This window comes from Mesoplodon densirostris, chromosome 5 (assembly GCF_025265405.1).
Source record: "Mesoplodon densirostris isolate mMesDen1 chromosome 5, mMesDen1 primary haplotype, whole genome shotgun sequence".
Classification (NCBI taxonomy): Eukaryota; Metazoa; Chordata; class Mammalia; order Artiodactyla; family Ziphiidae; genus Mesoplodon; species Mesoplodon densirostris.
Window position 1 is genome coordinate 35,227,685 of NC_082665.1, and position 19,810 is coordinate 35,247,494.

At 35.5% G+C, this 19,810-nt stretch overlaps 1 protein-coding gene across 1 annotated transcript in view; it reads right to left on the reverse strand.

The window, feature by feature from the left end:
• The window catches only part of GBE1 (1,4-alpha-glucan branching enzyme 1), a 294,356-nt gene that overhangs the window by 120,509 nt on the left and 154,037 nt on the right, over positions 1 to 19,810 (reverse strand). The window contains exon 7 of the mRNA XM_060098622.1: positions 9,856 to 10,065. Within this exon, the coding sequence (XP_059954605.1) occupies positions 9,856 to 10,065 (210 nt within the window). The remainder of the gene's footprint in view (positions 1 to 9,855; positions 10,066 to 19,810) is intronic.

A 19,810-nucleotide genomic window follows, 5' to 3' on the forward strand; every position in this document is an offset into this window, starting at 1 on the left:
TCATTATGATCAATTATTATATTATAGCGCAGTCTAATGATGCCCAGAGTGACAATTACAGAGTGTGGAACTGTTTGCTGCTGCACCTGAGGGGCCTCACATCACTGTGCTTTCAGTTCTGGTTTCTGGCCTTGATGGGCTTTCTCCCTCTACCATTTCTCTTGGCTGTGATTTCTCAATACTGTTAGATGTTGATCACGATAGGTCATTTCCACAAACGTTCCTAATTTGGGGCTTCTACCAAGAAAACAGTTGAATGTGCTTTTAAAAAATAGTGTGAGACCACAACAAATAAAGATCCACAGCGATTATGGCACATATTTGGCTCACAAAAAGTATTGTTATTGCTTGTCTTCAAGCCTCTAAGTATGTTTCAGAGGAATAGGTCAGCTGGTTCATCTACCCACAAGAAGACTGTGACAATGATATGGCAATGTTGGTAACAATGGCGATTATCATGACTACAAGCCAGGCACCAGGATAAGTGTGTCACTAAATCCTCACAATCACAGGAGGGAGATACAATTAGAATCTTATTTTACAGATGGGGAAACTAAATTTAGAAAGATTAACTAATCTGGTTGTGGTTACACGCTAAGCGGTGGAACTGGTATTTGAGCCCAGGCTGCTACCTAAAGCCAAGGCCTCTACCCATTCTCTATTATGCATCCAAAAGTCAGTAACTACATTTATAGAAATTACTTACAACTTAGATGCAAGGCATTACAATAAATAAAGGTTACTGAATTTTAACTCTGTAGATTTCTTCACTAAACGTGAATTTTGATTTATTGAGCCTGATCTTAAAAGGCATTCATTTTGTTGATTCATCTGCTACTTAAAATCAAGGAGATGTTAACATAATTCTGCTGAGAGACAGTGTCATACTACCAGTTTAGGTTTATAAAATTCCCATTGCTAATCCAAAGAGAGTTGAATTACAATGTTGTGTTTAAACTATAAAAGTATCATTGTCCTACTATCATATCTGACTCAGTACCTAATTTACTATCTAATTTTGGAAGTTTCAAAGAATCTGATACTCTCTTAACCCAAGGTACATCTCAGGGTCCAGAGATAGCCTTAGAGGCCCAGAGATTATATCAGTCCCAAATGTGTGTTCCTTTGGTCTGAACAATAATTTCAAAAATTTAAATTAATTGCAGACATTTAAAAATGGGAATATTTCATATAAAATGTGGACTTCTGACTTCCCTCAAAGAACTGGAAGATGTGGCTTCACATGGTAACAACCAGCAGGAACTTGTGAGTGGGAGCCCCTTCTAACAAGACCTGTTTGCTCTGGGTTGCCAAAACCACCACCTTGCCTGCTTCCCTCAGTTACCTGCCTGGTTTGTGAGTTAAGCCCTGCTTTCATCTTTTGTAAAAAATCTGAAAGTACAACTCCAAACTCTTCATAATATTCTGTATTTAGCTTGTCATGCATTTTCAATGATGTTATTTTATATAGTTTTAATAACTGCCCTGTGGCACATGATGAGCTCTTCATCCATGAAACCAAGATTTAAGTGTTAAACAGCTTGGTAAGATCAGAGAGGTAAAGGTCATGTAATTCTAAAACCACTTATTTTATATTATGTCAGATCTTTTATACCTTAACTATATATAATATTTATTATCATCATCATCATCATTTTGGCTGGAAGTATCTTTGATAGCTTTCTTCATTGAATTCAGTTCTAAAGAACAGGTAACCACATCAAATCAATACTTTGCAGTGTCACTTTCATGGCAAGCAAATTTGATGGTGAAAAGTTTATGAGACAGAGAGAAAGAGAAACAGAGACTGCTTTACTTAAAATATTTTCTATAAGAAACAATAAATATTAACTTTACTTCCACATTTAATACATAAACAACAAATATATCACTAAAATTAAAAAAAAATAAGTATCTTTTTCGAATGTAACATGGTGATAAGTGCAATGGAAAAAAATTAGATAGGGACAGGAGATAGGAAATGGCAGAAGACTGAAGGAGATATTTTATTTCAGGTTGTCAGAGAAGAAAGTTCAATAAGGTAGGTAGGCACCTAATGCCTCCAAATTGAATGATCTTTAATAAAGCTTATCACTATAGTCATCATGATCATCATCCCTCACAAAGATCAGATGAACCCACTGAACAGCTAGTTGGCCTCATTTGCCATCCTTTACACAGTGCTGAGAATAGAGCTTAAGTCTTAGAAAAGTTGGCTATTATGCTGTTTTGTTTCCTAAAGCACTGGGAGAAAATGTTAACTATAACTGCCCCTGAGTTTTAGTGATGCTTTCAGCAGACAGAGAATTTTGAAAGGCTACACAGGAAAAGGTCTAATCTTGGGGAGATATTTTAAGCTGAAAAAAGACAATGAAATAAATCCTGAGGCTGATGGCTTGTCTTACTAACAGTGAAAGAAAAAGAAGCAGAATGAAGACCAAATAGAGATATCTCACCACCACAAAATTGGGATGGGAAATTCAGAAGTTTAAGAAAAATATGCCTGATCACTAGTCCAAATGAATGGGGGGTGGGAGGGAGGAGACCCTCAAAAATAAATAATTTTTATGTTACTTATAAATTATGTGCCTTTCCAAAATTTTAAGAGATACCTATATTTTCTGAAAATAACTGGCTCACTATAATATAGGTTATTTATCTGCAGCATAACACTAAGGAAATCATTCAGCTAGGAAACCATGAAATATCTCTTCATAACTTCAAAACTGCTAGTCCATAACCTAGAAAACAGACATGCTTAAACAAGTTGTTTTGTTACACACAGGTAAAAAGAGAAAAATGGATTTTTTTTCACATTTTACCTGCTTGTTTAGAAAGGTCATAAGAAAAATCCAGATATTATTATTATAGACTCAACAAAATTCGCAGACTTAAATAAACAACCACTGAATAGGGATCTTTGGACCATTTTCACAGGCATGTGCCATTGCCTGAAGTTAAAAACGCTGCTTTTAAGACATAGACCTACTAGAGAATGGACTTGAGGATATGGGGAGGGGGAAGGGTAAGCTGTGACAAAGCAAGAGAGTGGCATGGACATATATACACTACCAAAAGTAAAATAGATAGCTAGTGGGAAGCAGCCGCATAGCACAGGGAGATCAGCTCGGTGCTTTGTGACCACCTAGAAGGGTGGGATAGGGAGGGTGGGAGGGAGGGAGGTGCAAGAGGGAAGAGATGGGAACATATGTATATGTATAACTGATTCTCTTTGTTCTAAAGGAGAAACTAACACACCATTGTAAAGCAATTATACTCCAATAAAGAGGTAAAAAAACAAACAAACAAAAAAACTCGCTGTTTTTGAAGCCATGCTCGACATTTTCAAATTTAAGGTAAATTACCAAGTAAGAAGAGTCCTACTTTAGAGTGAGTTTGCATTTGAGAAGGTGAATGTTACAGGTGAGTAAGACCTAAGTACTCAAGATATTTTCACGATATCCCTGTGCAGTTAAAGTTTAGACTTGTGGGAATAAACGAGGCAGATAATACCAGGAACAAAGTTTACACAAAGACTATAAATCCTTACTCCAGTGCTGTGCTTTGCAGCAATGGAAACCTTTCTGCCAGGCTGAATAATCTCATAAACCCTGTAAGAGAAGTAGTATTTCTACCATTCAAACTCAAATCCAGACAGATTAGATTGATATAGCAACTTTCTTAATCGCCTTTACAAAAGAAAATTAGCCTGTCTGAATTTTGAATCTAACTCTACCTTCTCTGAAATAGTAGATTTAACCATTTGCCTCAATCAAGCTGAAATAAGGTTCTGGTTTAAACAAGATAAAATTACTAAAAGGAAGAGAGAAAATTCTGTAAAAGAAGAAAACAGAAAGACTTTTTCTGGGACATCCAGCATTATTAACAATCTTACTGTGAAAATTTAATATTCTTAATGAATAGGCTATATAAGTTATTCTTAGTTTATTTTTAATTGTCTGACTCCCTTTGGAATAGTTAACTGTTTGCTAAATCTATGTCCGAAATTGTCTTTTAATCTTCCATCATTTGCTTTTTATTAAGCAAATAGGAAAGGTATTTGTCTAAAATAATACTGTATTACTTCAATTAAAAAATATTCAATGTTCTGAAATCTATCCAAAGAAATTAAAACATATACTTTCTTTTAGGGTTTTATGCTAGCTTAAATATACAGAAAATATCGTCTCCCTAAAGATATGACATAGGGTAAATGCTCAATAAGTTTATTCAATAAATTATTCAATAAATTTATGAATGAATTGATCAGAAAAAAAAGGTTCTTCTTCTTTAAAAAAAATCTTTGATGTTAACCTTAATTTACCTAAGCAATTATTTGTAAACTTTTTTAACTGTGTGTCTTATCAGCACACTCCTCCATATGTGTATTTATTTATTAATTGTATATATACCACTTTAGTAATATATTAATAGATCCACAAAAAGAAACTAAAAATAAAGATAAAATAATCAAGGTCTGGTTAAACTTAAAATTGCTTTGATAGGTGATTTTAATGCTCGTCCTGGCTATAATAATAGCTCACTAAAATACATAGATATAAATGAAAGAAGAGAATCAATGGCTATCTTTATTAAGTTATAAAACTTTTTTTTCCAACTCCTTCCACTATCTACCATATTTCATGAAATATGGATTGTATATTTCATTTTCCCTGAAGTTAGTTAGGTGATCTTGCCAATTAACCACAAGGTGATTCATTTATATTTATAATTATATTTATAAGCATAACCAATGGGCTTAAGACAAACTATAATTGGAACAATTTTAGAAACTTGGCAAAAAATGCTCCAAGATTCATGTGTATGCAAATAAAAGCATTTTTATGACTGGAATCATTTGTGGCAATAAAATCACGAACATGGAAACTTTTTCTTGATATTTGCCCCAAATGGTTTCCCCATAGCTAAACTTTCTTTGAAAGCACTTACTTCAAGTTAACTGTTAAAATGTCACCTATACCCTGAAGGGAGTGATTTTTTTGTATTTGTTTTTCCCAAATTTCTGATAAGCATATGCACAGAAATTTCAAGCATATATATCTAGCAATGTGTCCTAGATGAATCTAAAACTTTTCCAGATAATACCTGTTTTCAACAGAAGTTGAACACATTTACCTCTTTTATGCTATTTTTCTGTGTTATTGTGGCCATTTTTACTACAGCAAAAAAGAGTGATTATTTCACCCGATGACCTGTTGCTTTCTGTTTTTTGCTTTTAAGAAATCACAAAGCAGCATATGACTTTAAAGCTCTCTTAAAATATAATATTTTAGAGGTTTCTATTCATGTCCTGGATGCTTAGTTTTTAGATATCCTGCTAATCATAATGGTGTCATATATTCATTAATTAATATATCAATGAACAATAATACTTAAATTAAGGTTCATCATTAATAATTGATTGTCATGATATGATATCATATAAATATATGCCAAAATTTTGTTTAGAATTTTAGAACCTATGTTTATGAGCGTTTATCCAAGAAATGTAAGATTGGCTTGACATTCAAAAATCAATAAATGCAGTTCACTATATTGACAAACTAAAAAAGAAACATCACATAAGATATCAACAGAATATTTAAGATTCAAATATCCACTCTCAGAAGGAAAGGCCCCATGAATTTCCTTCCACATTCTAACTCGTGGAAAAGACCTAGCAAGATTAAGAAGATCCACATATTATAGTGTATGTACTAAAGGATAGTTTATTCCATGTGGTTATGACCTTAAAAAATCAAATTGGATTCACTTTTTGTTTCTGAAAGGAACTCTAATAACTCAAGATAAGAGTATCTTCCTGCCTAATAGTTGTCACACTACAAACGCATGCTGACAGAATATGATTACACTACTTTTGTACCCAAATGTAAGGTTCGGGGGGGAAAAAATGAGCATGAGCTCTACTATGCTATCTCCTTTGAGATTTGTATCTTATCTTTGAAGGAAATACTCAACAAAGAAACTGTTCCCTTTCGAAGCTTTAGTAAAGGTTATGGTATAATAATTGTTAAGCTCCACAAATTGTGCAGTTGTCTTGTTATTTTATCAAGTGCATTTACATAGTGCCAGACACATATGCAAAATACAATTTAAAACTGAGACCATTAAATTATATCCCTTATTTCTCACTCTAGAAACTTTTGAAACTTATGGGTGACAGATTTGTCAAGAAGTTCTCTTTACCAACTAAAGAAAGAACAACCCAACCTCTGTTATGAACTGTCATTAGTAATTTAGCAGAGCTAGAAGGCAGTTCAGCCGAGTAGACAGAAAATTAAAACATGGGCAGCTCCTGATTGGAAATTTATTCATAACAGGTAATGAAATAGCACAGTCAGGATCTCTGGTATTACTCAGAGTGAGAGATTTAATTCTGATAACTCTGATGATGACACTTGAATCAGAGATTATAAATGGTGACAGGTTGTGACATACAGATAGAATGAAATGAGCATTAGCAACATACCTCTACAGAAGCTGATTCTATATAAGATCAACATTTTCTTAATTTCAAAAATTATTATAAGTTTTCAAAAAAGAGGTTTATTAGGGCCTTAGGCAAACCCTGTACCATTTTTATATCTACTTTTCAATGGAGTATAATATTAATCTACATATCAAAGGTAAGGGGTGAAAAATAACTTATATCTTAAAACATGAAGTATAAATTGTTGTTTCTGATTTCATCTGAATAAGGAACAAGCCCAAAATTATATATGAATAGCTATCCTATGTATAGAGTAAGAGTAAAGGTTTGGGTTTTCCTGTGTTTATATGCATGAAAAGAATACTCATTAAGTGCAGCCACATAAATATAAAGTTATTTGTATTTGTAAAGAATAATAATTTTTATTTTGGATTTTCTATGCCTTTTTATATTTTCTAATTAACAAAAATGGCATTATTAGTTTTAAAATGATTAGTATATTTTTTGAAAATTGCCTATTTCAGACAAACTCTCTACCACAGAAATATAGCTGAGAAAAATAACAAAATTTCCACATAGACAGGTATTTCAATACATCTCTTTTGAATTTGTGAACTGGCATATTTACTGTGTATGGTTAAAACTTGTTAGATGTGGGGATTTTAAAACTTAGCCCTAAAATTCTTTAATACTCCTGCCACTGAAATAAAAGGGTCTATGCCCCTTGAATCTGTAACTCTTTGGACAATAGCTTATAGCAGAAATGACGCCATGTCAGTTTCCAGACCCAGACCATAACATGGAAGAGAAAAGATGTCACACTGACCTATGCCCCAATTGCAGATCTGGAAGTAAAATAAACAACTGCTGTTGTCCGAAGTCACTAAATTTTGAGCTGGTTTGTTAAGCAGCAATAAATAACCAAAAGAGCATCGGACTTTGATCATGAATGCTGATTATAAAAATGGTTTTCGTATTACACCAAAACAATGTTATATTACATATGCTATAACTAGTCAGAATAGAAGGAAGAAAATGTAATAAAAAAGAAAAATGCAATACACTTTCATCAGGCTAACATAAATTTTATCAATAAAGTTTTCAATAAATTACAACACAGTATTGAGAAAATAATTCAAAGAATCTTAGAATCTTTAGTATGTTATAAATTGAAAAACCTAAATATTACAGAATTATTTGCTTAAATTTGGTGATTTAACTTTTTAAATTTGGTTTTGTAAGATTTATCTATATTGTTTAATGATGTTGTAATTAAAAGCATAAACCTATATAGAAAATACTAATTCTATAAAAATTAGAGAATTTAAATATTGTCAAATAGAACAACATATTGAATAATAGAAATACATTTTAAATGGAACTATATTTACAGAGGTCTAAGCCTACATGACATAATGCAGCCCCGAAAAGTCATAATAAAAAAATAATAACAAGATAAAATCATACTATATGTTATTTACCAAAAGTAAGCACTTGAGAAAGATTAATAGTTAATTCAATAAAAAAGAAACTGAGTATTGGGTTGGCCAAAAAGTTTGTTCGAGTTTTTCGGTAACATCTTATGGAAAAACCCAAACACACTTTTTGGCCGACACAATATTAAATAAAAATGTTAAATATGTCTTAATTTCGGTAATATAAACAATAGAATTGTTTTAAGACAATTATGTATAATTCCTTTTCCTTAGAAAACTGGATAACTTTAAATGGACTTTGAGAGCTCAGGATACAGAAAAATACCCTATAATAAATATTTTAATAAAATAAAGAATCGTTTTATAACATAAAAATCCACCTACTTAATGTATTTCTTTTCAAGACACAGTTCCACAGCAGAATAGTTTCAAAACATAAAAATTTAACAATTTAGTGTATTTCTTTCATAAGGCACAGTTCTACAGGATAGAGTCAACATTATTCATCCAAATATGAACCAGAAAGTTCAATTAATTGTATTTCTTGTCCACAAGCTACTTTGATAAGATTTACTCAATAATGAAATTGTTAAGAATCATATCATAGAATTAGCACAGGTTCAGTCCTTTTTACTCATTATAAATCTACAGTATAAAAAGCAATATTCAACAGGTGACACAAATACAAAATACCTTTACAGAGGGAATTGTATTAATCCCAAAACTCTGCCTCCTCTTATAATGAAAACCTGAGAACCAGAATGATTAATCGATTTGTACCAGAGTGAAACTAGGCCTGGAACCCTGCCACCTGCTTCTAACTTTTGTGTCTTTTCTCATATATTATGCTGCTTCATCTGGCATGAGTGATTCCTATACAGCTATGAAATATAAAATAATGCATGATAATAAGAAAAGAGTGAAGCAAAACAACTTCCTCCATATAAAAGTCATCTTAAAAAAAAAGTCATCTAATTTATGCTGAAACATTAGAATTCTTCATTTTATCAAAGTCCTTGCTGAAACATTTTTCTACACTGTTTGTTTTCCAGATATGTGCATATTTATTTATGGTACAACATCCAACAGAAAATTCATTATACGCTTTCAGAAATATTATAAAAATTAGTTATACATTACTTGACACTCTTCTACTTTTAATATGCCTGAAATCATATTTTCATTATATTTTCACTAATGATAAAAAATGGATACAAGTTGACAGTATTTTTTATTTTACAAAATTTTTGCCATGTTTTGGAATTTAGATTTAATCACCTAAAACACCCTTCTAATTAGATGGCAAGCCAGAGATGTATTTAATCTTAAGGAATTGTTTTAGCACTAAGCCTTAGTTTATTATCTGTGCAATGGTCATAACAATAGTACTTACCACATGTAAGTAGAATTGTTGTGCGGAATAAATAAAATATGTAGCTAATATATCTAAATCTTTGGCACCATACCTGACATATTACATACTAATAAATGTCAGTTGTTATTATAGTTTAGCTGCAATCAAAAATATGGTAATGTTAAGATTTAGCTGCAATCAAAAACATGGTAATATTAAGATAGCAACACATAAATATGATTTTTAAAAAATGGCCTACTTAAAACAAGGTGTATTCTTCTATTAAAAGGCGATTTGCTATGTTTAATTCCAACTGATAAAGTACTTTTTAGATATTAAAAAATTATTCACATTAACCTTTTAAGGGGCAATATAACCAATATATGTTAAATAGCATATGATTTGTAAAACCAAAATTTAGTGCAACTTACCATTAATACATGTGCTAATCAAAACAAGGTAAATTCTATTAGTATGTTAAACATTTCTCATAAATTTTTTTAAAAAATTAAGAAATTAAATACCAGTGAGAGAGTATACATACAATGAATTTAGTAAAATTCCTTGAATTATTTTTTAAACAAATAAGACATTTCCATATTCTATGTACGTACCTGGAGTAGGCAAATAATCGACTATCCCAAAGATTATGAGTCCCTCTAGGTCCGTAATGAAAGTAACAGGACTCTGTCCCATCAAACATATTCAATCCATCTTCTGAATTTTTTGAGGCATGGCTATGTACCACATCTAAGAGGACTGTAATACCCATTGAGTGAGCTGTGTCAACCAGTTCTTTCAGCTCTTCAGGAGTTCCATAACGGCTTAAGGTAAAGGAGACAGCAAAAACAAGATCACATCATATTTAAACCAAACAGCCAATCATTTACTGAGAATCCATTGTTTTACCAGCACAGTACTAGATACTTCAAATGTACAAATGTAGTATGATATAATACTTAGATATAAGTCAAAGTTGCTTAATAGTTGTTATTAGGCATTTTTGAAAGCATTCAATAAAAAAATAAATCTGGCTGTTAATTGTAGATTTATAGCACAATGAAAATTCACATTTTGAGTAGGTAGATAGTAAAATTCCACTTCTCTATACTCAGAGTTTCTGATTTCCATCGCCAAACCTAGCTAGTTTGAGGGGTACGGTCATTCCTGTCCACATACCTGGCCATCCCTTTAAGCATGCATGGTTGGGATTGTGAGGGCTCTTAGAATACTTCTTTGAATATCCTTGGTGCCTTAATTGAGGCCATTTCTCCTTTACTTACTTATTCCCAGACTGGAATGCCTCAAGTACCAGCGGGTCCTGTCACCACCCAAGCAGGAAAGATAGGCAGCTCACATGCACGTGGGTTTGTGTTAAAAACAGTTTTCTAGTCAGCATGAAACAGGAAACAAAAATCACTCCCAAGAGGAAGGCCTTTCTTAACCTATGTAAAAATCTCAATACTGCAGTCTTCCATAACATCAACTTTTGCTTTTAAATAAAAAATCACCCTTGTGATGAATTGTTTACTATCTCTCTTCCTCACTAGACTATATGTCCCTTGAGGGCAGGGGCTCTGACCATCTAGTTTCCCACGTTACAGTACAGTGCTTAGTATGCAGTGGGGCTCCTGATAGCAGATTCCACGGAGCAGCAAGAGCTAGCCTCTAAAAATGCAAATATGATCATGTCATCTTCTCTCTAAAATCATATTTGGACTCCCATTGTCCTTAGGATAAAGACCACTGTCCTTATAAAGACTTACTGCACTGCCTAATCTGGCTCCTTCCAGTAACTTTAGACTTATGACACTCTACCCGTTACTCTTCTTATCCTACTGACCTCACCTTTTTTTAAAATTTTTTTCATTTATTTAGATGCTGGGGGTAGGAGTTTATTAATTAATTAATTTATTTTTGCTATGTTGGGTCTTCGTTTCTGTGTGAGGGCTTTCTCTAGTTGTGGCAAGTGGGGGCCACTCTTCATCACGGTGCGCAGGCCTCTCACTATCACGGCCTCTCTTGTTGCGGAGCACAGGCTCCAGACGCACAGGCTCAGTACTTGTGGCTCACGGGCCTAGTTGCTCTGCGGCATGTGGGATCCTCCCAGACCAGGGCTCGAACCCATGTCCTCTGCATTAGCAGGCAGATTCTCAACCACTGCACCACCAGGGAAGCCCCCCGACCTCACCTTTTTTCCCACTCATTGAACATCATGTTCAATGAATAAACAGCCCTAAAGTTTCATTCATTCATTCATTTGTTTGACAAATACTTATTAAGCTATCTACCATGTGCCAAAAAATTTTCTATGCTCCAGAGATTCAGCAGTGTACAAAATAAACATCACTGGCCTTATGGAATTTAGATTCCAGTTGGATGATAACAAATAAATAAGCAAAACATGTGGAATGTCAGGCAGCAATAACTGCTCTAAAGAAAAATGAAGCAAGGCCACTGGTCAGAAGGGAAGGTTTGCTGTTTTAAATATGGTCATCAGTGAAAGTTTTATGACAAAGGCAATATTTCAGCGAAGACCTGAAAGAAATAGGGAGGAAGGCATGTGAATATTTAAGGGGCAGAGTGTACAGAAAGAAAGAGCACTGGAGGTAGAAATGAGCCAGGAGCATCTGAAGAAGAGCAAATACTCTAGTGTGGCTGGAGTGGAATAATCAAGAAAGAGATGAACTCAGAGAGTTGGCCAAGACCCAGATCACATGCGGCCTCATGGATCAATGTGAGGCATTTGGCTTTTATTCTGAAAGGGACAGGGAATCATCAGAGTTCTGAGCAAGAGAGTGACATGATCTGACTTTCATTTTAAAAAGACGACTTTATATACTGTGCAGAAAGTGGTCCACATGTGTGGAGAGGGAGAAAGCTAGGGAAGGAGGACAAGAGAATAGAGTGACCAGTTACAGACCTAATGAAATAAGGCAAGTGAGAAACAGCAACTTGGACCATGGTGGTAGCAGTTGAAGCAGCCAGATTGGGGATATATTTTGAAGTTACCAGTGGTTAGGTTTTCTGATAGCTAGAGTATGGGGTGGGGGGGGATATAATGGGAAAAGTCAAGTATAAGGCAGCTGGCTTAAACAATTGGAAGATGGAGATGTCATTTATTAAATTAGTGAAGATAGCAAGAGAAGAAGGTTAGAAGATAAGATCAGATATTTAATCTGGGACAGGTTAAGAATGAGATATGTACTACATACCCCAACCTCAAATAGGCACTGTTTGAAGTTCACAACAGAGGTGAGGACTGGAGAACTAAATTTTGCAGTTGGCATATAAAGTGTATTTGAGGAGACTGGTCCAAGATGGCAGAGTACAAGGATGTGCTCTCACTCCCTCTTGTGAGAGCACCAGAATCACAACTAACTGTTGAACAATCATTGACAGGAAGATACTGGAACACACCAAAAAAGATATGCCACATCCAAAGACAAAGGAGAAGCCACAATGAGATGGTAGGAGGGGCGCAATCAAAATAAGATCAAATCCCATAACTGCTGGGTGGGTGACTCACAAACTGGACAACACTTAAACCACAGAAGTCCACCAACTGAAGTAAAGGTTCTGAGGCCCACGTCAGGCTTCCCAACCTGGGGGTGTGGCAATGGGAGGAGGAATTCCTAGAGGATCAGTCTTTGAAGGCTAGGGGGATTGGACTGCAGGACTTCAACAGGAATGGGGGAAACAGAGACTCCACTCCTGGAGGGCACACACAAAGTACTGTGCATGTTGGGACCCAGGGGAAGGAATAGTGACTCCATAGGAGACTAAACCAGACCTACCTGCTAGTATTGGAGGATCTCCTTCAGAGGTGGAGGGTGGCTGTGGCTCACCGTGAGGACCAGGACACTGGCAACAGAAGTTCTGGGAAGTGCTCCTTGGCATGAGCCCTCCCAGAGTCGGCCATTAGCCCCACCAAAGAGCCCTGGTAGGCTCCAGTGTTCCCTTGCCTCAGGCCAAACAACCAACAGGGAGGGAACCCAGCTACACCCATGAGCAGACAAGCAGATTAAAGTTTTACTGTGCTCTGACCACCAGAACAACAGCCAGCTCTACCCACCACTAGTCCTTCCCATCAGGAAACATGCATAAGCCTCTTAGATAGCCTAATCCAACAGAGGGCAGAGAGCAGAAGCAAGAAGAACTACAATCCTGCAGCCTGTGGAACAAAAACCACATTCACAGAAAGATAGACAAGATGAAAAGGCAGAGGGCTATGTACCAGATGAAGGAACAAGATAAAACCCCAGAAAAACAACTAATTGCAGTGGAGATAGGTAAACTTCTAGAAAAAGAATTCAAAATAATGATAGCGAAGATGATCCAGGACCTCAAAAAACAACGGAGGCAAAGATCGAGAAGATGCAAGAAATGTTTAACAAAGACCTAGAAGAATTAAAGAACAAACCAACAGAGATGAACAATACAATAACTGAAATGAAAAATACACTGGAAGGAATCAGTAGCAGAATAACTGAGGCAGAAAAAAAGATAAGTGACCTGGAAGACAGAAAGGTGGAATTCACTGCTGCAGAACAGAATAAAGAAAAAGAATGAAAAGAAATTAAGACAGCCCAAGAGACCTCTGGGACAACATTAAACACAACAATATTCGCATTATAGGGGTCCCAGAAGGAGAAAAGAGAGAGAAGGGACCTGAGAAAATATTTGAAGAGATTATAGTTGAAAACTTCCCTAACGTGGGAAAGGAAATAGTCACTCAAGTCCAGGAAGTGCAGAGAGTCCCATATAGGATAAACCAAGGAGAAACACGCTGAGAAACACAGTAATCAAATTGGCAAAAATTAAAGACAAAGAAAAATTATTGAAAGCAGCAAGGGAAAAAACACAAATAACACACAAGGGAACTCCCATAAGGTTAACATCTGATTTCTCAGCAGAAACTCTACAAGTCAGAAGGGAGTGGCATGACATATTGAAAGTGATGGTAGGGAAGAACCTACAACCAAGATTACTCTACCCAGCAAGAATCTCATTCAGATTCTATGGAGAAATCAAAAGCTTTACAGACAAGCAAAAGCTAAGAGAATTCAGCACCACCAAACCAGCTCTACAGCAAATGCTAAAGGAACTTCTCTAAGTGGGAAAGAGAAGAGAAGAAAGGGACCTACAAAAACAAACCCAAAACAATTAAGAAAATGGTCATAGGAACATACATATCAATGATTACCTTAAATGTGAATGGATTAAATGCTCCAACCAAAGACCACAGGCTCGCTGAATGGATACAAAACAAGATCCATATATATGCTGTCTACAAGAGACCGACTTCAGACAGAGGAACACACACAGACTGAAAGTGAGGGGATGGAAAAAGATATTCCATGCAAATGGAAATCAAAAGAAATCTGCAGTAGCAATACTCATATCAAATAAAATAGACTTTAAAATAAAGAATGTTACAAGAGACAAGGAAGGACACTACATAATGATCAAGGGATCAATCCAAGAAGAACATATAACAATTATAAATATACATGCACCCAAAATAGGAGCACCTCAATACATAAGGCAACTGTTAACAGCTATAAAAGAGGAAATCGACAGTAACATAATAATAGTGGGGGACTTTAACACCTCTCTTACACCAATGAACAGATCATCCAGACAGAAAATTAATAAGGAAACACAAGGTTTAAATGACACAATAGACCAAATAGCTTTAATTGATATTTGTAGGACATTCCATCCAAAAACAGCAGATTACACTTTCTATTCAAGTGCACACGGAACATTCTCCAGAATACATCACACCTTGGGTCACAAATGAAGCCTCAGTAAATTTAAGAAAATTGAAATAATATCAAGCATTTTTTCTGACCACAACGCTATGAGATTAGAAATAAATTACAGAGAAAAAAACGTAAAAAACACAAACACATGGAGGCTAAACAATATGTTACTAAATAACCAAGAGATCACTGACGAAATGAAAGAGGTAATCAAAAAATGCCAAGAAAGGGCTTCCCTGGTGGCGCAGTGGTTGAGAGTCCACCTGCTGATGCAGGGGACACGGGTTCGTGCCCTGGTCCAGGAAGATCCCACATGCCGTGGAGCAGCTGAGCTCGTGGGCCATGGCTGCTGAGCCTGCGCGTCCAGAGCCTGTGCTCCACAACGGGAGGGGCCACAACAGTGAGAGGCCTGCGTACCATGAAAAAAAAAAATGCCAAGAGACAAATGACAAGGAAAACATAATGACCCAAAACCTATGGGATGGAGCAGTAGCAGTTCTAAGATGGAAGTTTACAGCAATACAAGCCTACCTCAAGAAACAAGAAAAATCTCAAATAAACAATCTAAACTTACACCTAAAGGAATTAGAGAAAGAAGAACAAACAAAACTCAAAGTTAGCAGAAGGAAAGAAGTCATAAGGATCAGAGCAGAAATAAATGAAATAGAAACAAAGAAAACAATAACAAAGATCAATGAAACTAAAAGCTGGTTCTTTGAGAAGATAAACAAAATTGATAAACCATTAGCCAGACTCATCAAGTAAAAGAGGGAGAGGACTCAAATCAATAAAATTAGAAATGAAAATGGAGAAGTTACAACAGACACTGCAGAAATACAAAAGAATCCTAAGAGACTACTACAAGCAACTCTATGCCAATAAAATGGACAACCTGGAAGAAATGGACAAATTTTTAGAAAGGTATAGCCTTCCCAGACTGAACCAGGAAGAAATAGAAAACATGAGCAGACAAGTCACAAGTAATGAAATTGAAACTGTGATTAAAAATCTTCAAACAAACAAAAGTCCAGGACCAGATGGCTTTACAGGTGAATTCTACCAAACGTAGAGAAGAGCTAACACCTATCCTTCTCAAACTCTTCCAAAATACTGCAGAGGAAGGAACACTCCCAAACTCATTTTATGAGGCCACCAACACTCTTATACTAAAAACCAGACAAAGATACCACAAAAATATAAAATTACAGAACGACATCACTGATGAATATAGATGCAGAAATCCTCAACAAAATACTAGCAGACAGAATCCAACAATACATTAAAAGGATCATACACCATGATGACGTGGGATTTAGCCCAGGGATGCAAGGATTCTTCAATATACGCAAAGTAATCAATACGATACACCATATTAACAAATTGAAGAAGAAAAACCATATGATCATCTCAATCAATGCAGGAAAAGCTCTTGACAAAATTCAACACCCATTTATAAAAAATCTCCAGAAAGTGGGCATAGAGGGAACATCAACATAATAAAGGTCATATATGACAAACCCACAGCAAACATCATTCTCAACGGTGAACAACTGAAAGCATTTCCTCTAAGATCAGGAACAAGACAAGGATGTCCACTCTCAGCACTATTATTCAACATAGTTTTGGAAGTCCTAGCCATGGAAATCAGAGAAGACAAAGAAATAAAAGGAATACAAATTGGAAAAGAAGAAGTAAAACTGTCCTTGTTTGCAGATGACATGATACTATACATAGAGAATCCTAAAGATACCACCAGGAAACTACTAGAGCTAATCAATGAATTTGGTAAAGTTGCAGGATACAAAATTAATGCACAGAAATCTCTTCCATTCCTATACACTAATGATGAAAAATCTGAAAGAGAAATTAAGGAAACACTCCCATTTGCCATTGCAACAAAAAGAATAAAATACCTAGGAATAAACCTACCTAGGGAGGCAAAAGACCTGTATGCAGAAAAGTATAAAACACTGATGAAAGAAAGTAAAGATGATACAAACAGATGGAGAGATATACCATGTTCTTGGATTTAAAGAATCAATATTGTGAAAATGACTGTACTACCCAAAGCAATCTACAGATTTAATGCAATCCCTATCAAACTACCACTGGCATTTTTTACAGAACTAGAACAAAAAATCTTAAAACTTGTATGGAGACACAAAAGACCCCAAATAGCCAAAGCAGTCTTGGAGGAATCAGACTCCCTGACTTCAGACTATACTACAAATCTACAGTAATTAAGGCAATATGGTACTGGCACAAAAACAGAAATATAGATCAATGGAACAGGGTAGGAAGTCCAGAGATGAACCCACGCACCTATGGTCAACTAATCTATGATGAAGGAGGCAAGGATATATAATGGAGAAAAGACAGTTCCTTCAATAAGTCATGCTGGGAAAACTGGATAGGTACATTTAAAAGAATGAAATTAGAACACTCCCTAACACCATCATAAAAATAAACTCAAAATGGATTAGAGACCTAAATGTAAAACCAGACACTATAAAACTCCTAGAGGAAAACATAGGAAGAACACTCTTTGACATAAATCACAGCAAGATCTTTTTTGATCCGCCTCCTAGAGTAATGGAAATAAAAACAAAAATAAACAAATGGGACATTATGAAAGTTAAAAGCTTTTGCACAGCAAAGGAAACTATAAACAAGACGAAAAGACAACCCTCAGAATGGGAGAAAATATTTGCAAATGAATCAACGAACAAACGTTTAATCTCCAAAATATATAAAAAGCTCATGCAGCTAAGTATTAAAAAAACAAACAACCCTATTCAAAAATGGGCAGAAGACCTAAATAGACATTTCTTCAAAGAAGATATACAGATAGCCAAGAAGCACATGAAAAGCTGCTCAACATCACTAATTATTAGAGAAATGCGAATCAAAACTACAATGAGGTATCACCTCACACCAGTTAGAATGGGCATCATCAGAAAATCTACAAACAACAAATGCTAGAGAGGGTGTGGAGAAAAGAGAACCCTCTTGTACTGTTGGTGGGAATGTAAATTGATACAGCCACTATGGAGAACAGTATGGAGGTTCCTCAAAAAACAAAAAATAGAATTACCATATGACCCAGCAATCCCACTACTCGGCATATATCCAGAGAAAACCATAATTCAAAAAGACACATGCACCCCAATGTTCACTGCAGCACCCTTTACGATAGCCAGGTCATGGAAGCAACCTAAATGCCCATCGACAGACGAATGTATAAAGAAGATGTGGTACATATATACAATGGAATATTATTCAGCCATAAAAAGGAACGAAATTGGGTCATTTGTAGAGACGTGGATGAATCTAGAGACTGTCATACATAGTGAAGTAAATCAGAAAGAGAAAAACAAATATCATATATTAACGCACACATGTGGAACTTAGAAAAATGGTACAGATGAACTGGTTTGCAGGGCAGAAATTGAGACACAGATGTAGAGAACAAACGTATGGACACCAAGGGGGGAAAGAAGCCAGTGGGGTGGTGTGATTAACTGGGTGATTGGGATTGAGATATATACACTAATATGTATAAAATGGATAACTAAGAAGAACCTGCTGTATAAAAAAATAAATAAAATAAAATTCAAAATAAAATGAAATAAAGTGCATTTGAGTCATCAGAATGGATGAGACCTTAAAGCTCCTTCATATAGATACAGAAGGGGATGGAGCCAAGGGCTGAGCACTGGGAGGGCCCATCTTTAGTGGTCAGAAAGAGCAAACAAAGTAAAGAAGAAGCAACGAAACATGTGAGAAAAATAATAGGAAAGTTTAATATTCTAAAAGCCAAGAGAAGAAAAAAGTTGCAAGAAGGTAGGAGTAATCAGTTGTGCCAAATGCTGCTGACAAGTAAGCTAAGAACTGATGACTGACTTAACAATGCAGAGGGCAACAGTATCCTAGACAGGAGCAGTTTCAGCAAAGTGGTGGAGCCCGTGCTTGGAATGAGTTCAACAAAGAAGAGGAGTGGAGGAATTAGAGACAACAAGGACAGATAACTCGTTCAAGGAGAAGTCCTATGAAGAGAAATAGGTGAAGGGATCAGTATCTTCTCTGTATGTCTGGAATGCTATCTACCTACTCCCACCTCACTCCTCCCCCCAGGTAACTCTTTTTTTTTAGATTTGAAAACTGTTTATCTCTTAATCATGTTTTAGATCTCAGTTGTAACATCAGTTCAGATCTAATCTAAACTGATTAGACCCCTGATTCTATGCTATCGGAGAAATCCGCCATCTTCTTCTTAGCTTTTATTACATGTGTAAATCATAATATGTATGATTATTGGATTTATGTCTGTATGCCACCACCCTGTAAGCTCTATGTGGCAGAGACAATGTTGGACTTGTTCAACTTGTGGTTATTTGGGTCAGTACCTCTCTGCATAGGACCCCTTGATGTCTTTCTGCCCAGAAAGCAATATTCCTTGGATTTCACCCTGGGAAGAAGGACAGTCCTTCCGTGGGTAGTATATATCCCACCAAGGGCCTCCTCAGTTACCTTCCTATATAAGTCAATCTCTTTCCAGAAAAGGATGTGAGCTCTAGCAATAACGGCTTCCATAAGTCAGGATTTTCTGACTGAAGCTTAGGCCTCTGAACATATCACAATTTCAGCAGGCTAACTGGATATTCTGTGCCAGAAATCATTTTGTGAAAAGCAATGTTAAATCAGGCCAGTCTCTAAGGCTCGATGAGAAGAGAGTCTACGATCTTAATTAAAGAAAATGCTCAGCTTCTATTAGCTCTATTAACCCTAAAATAGGTTATAA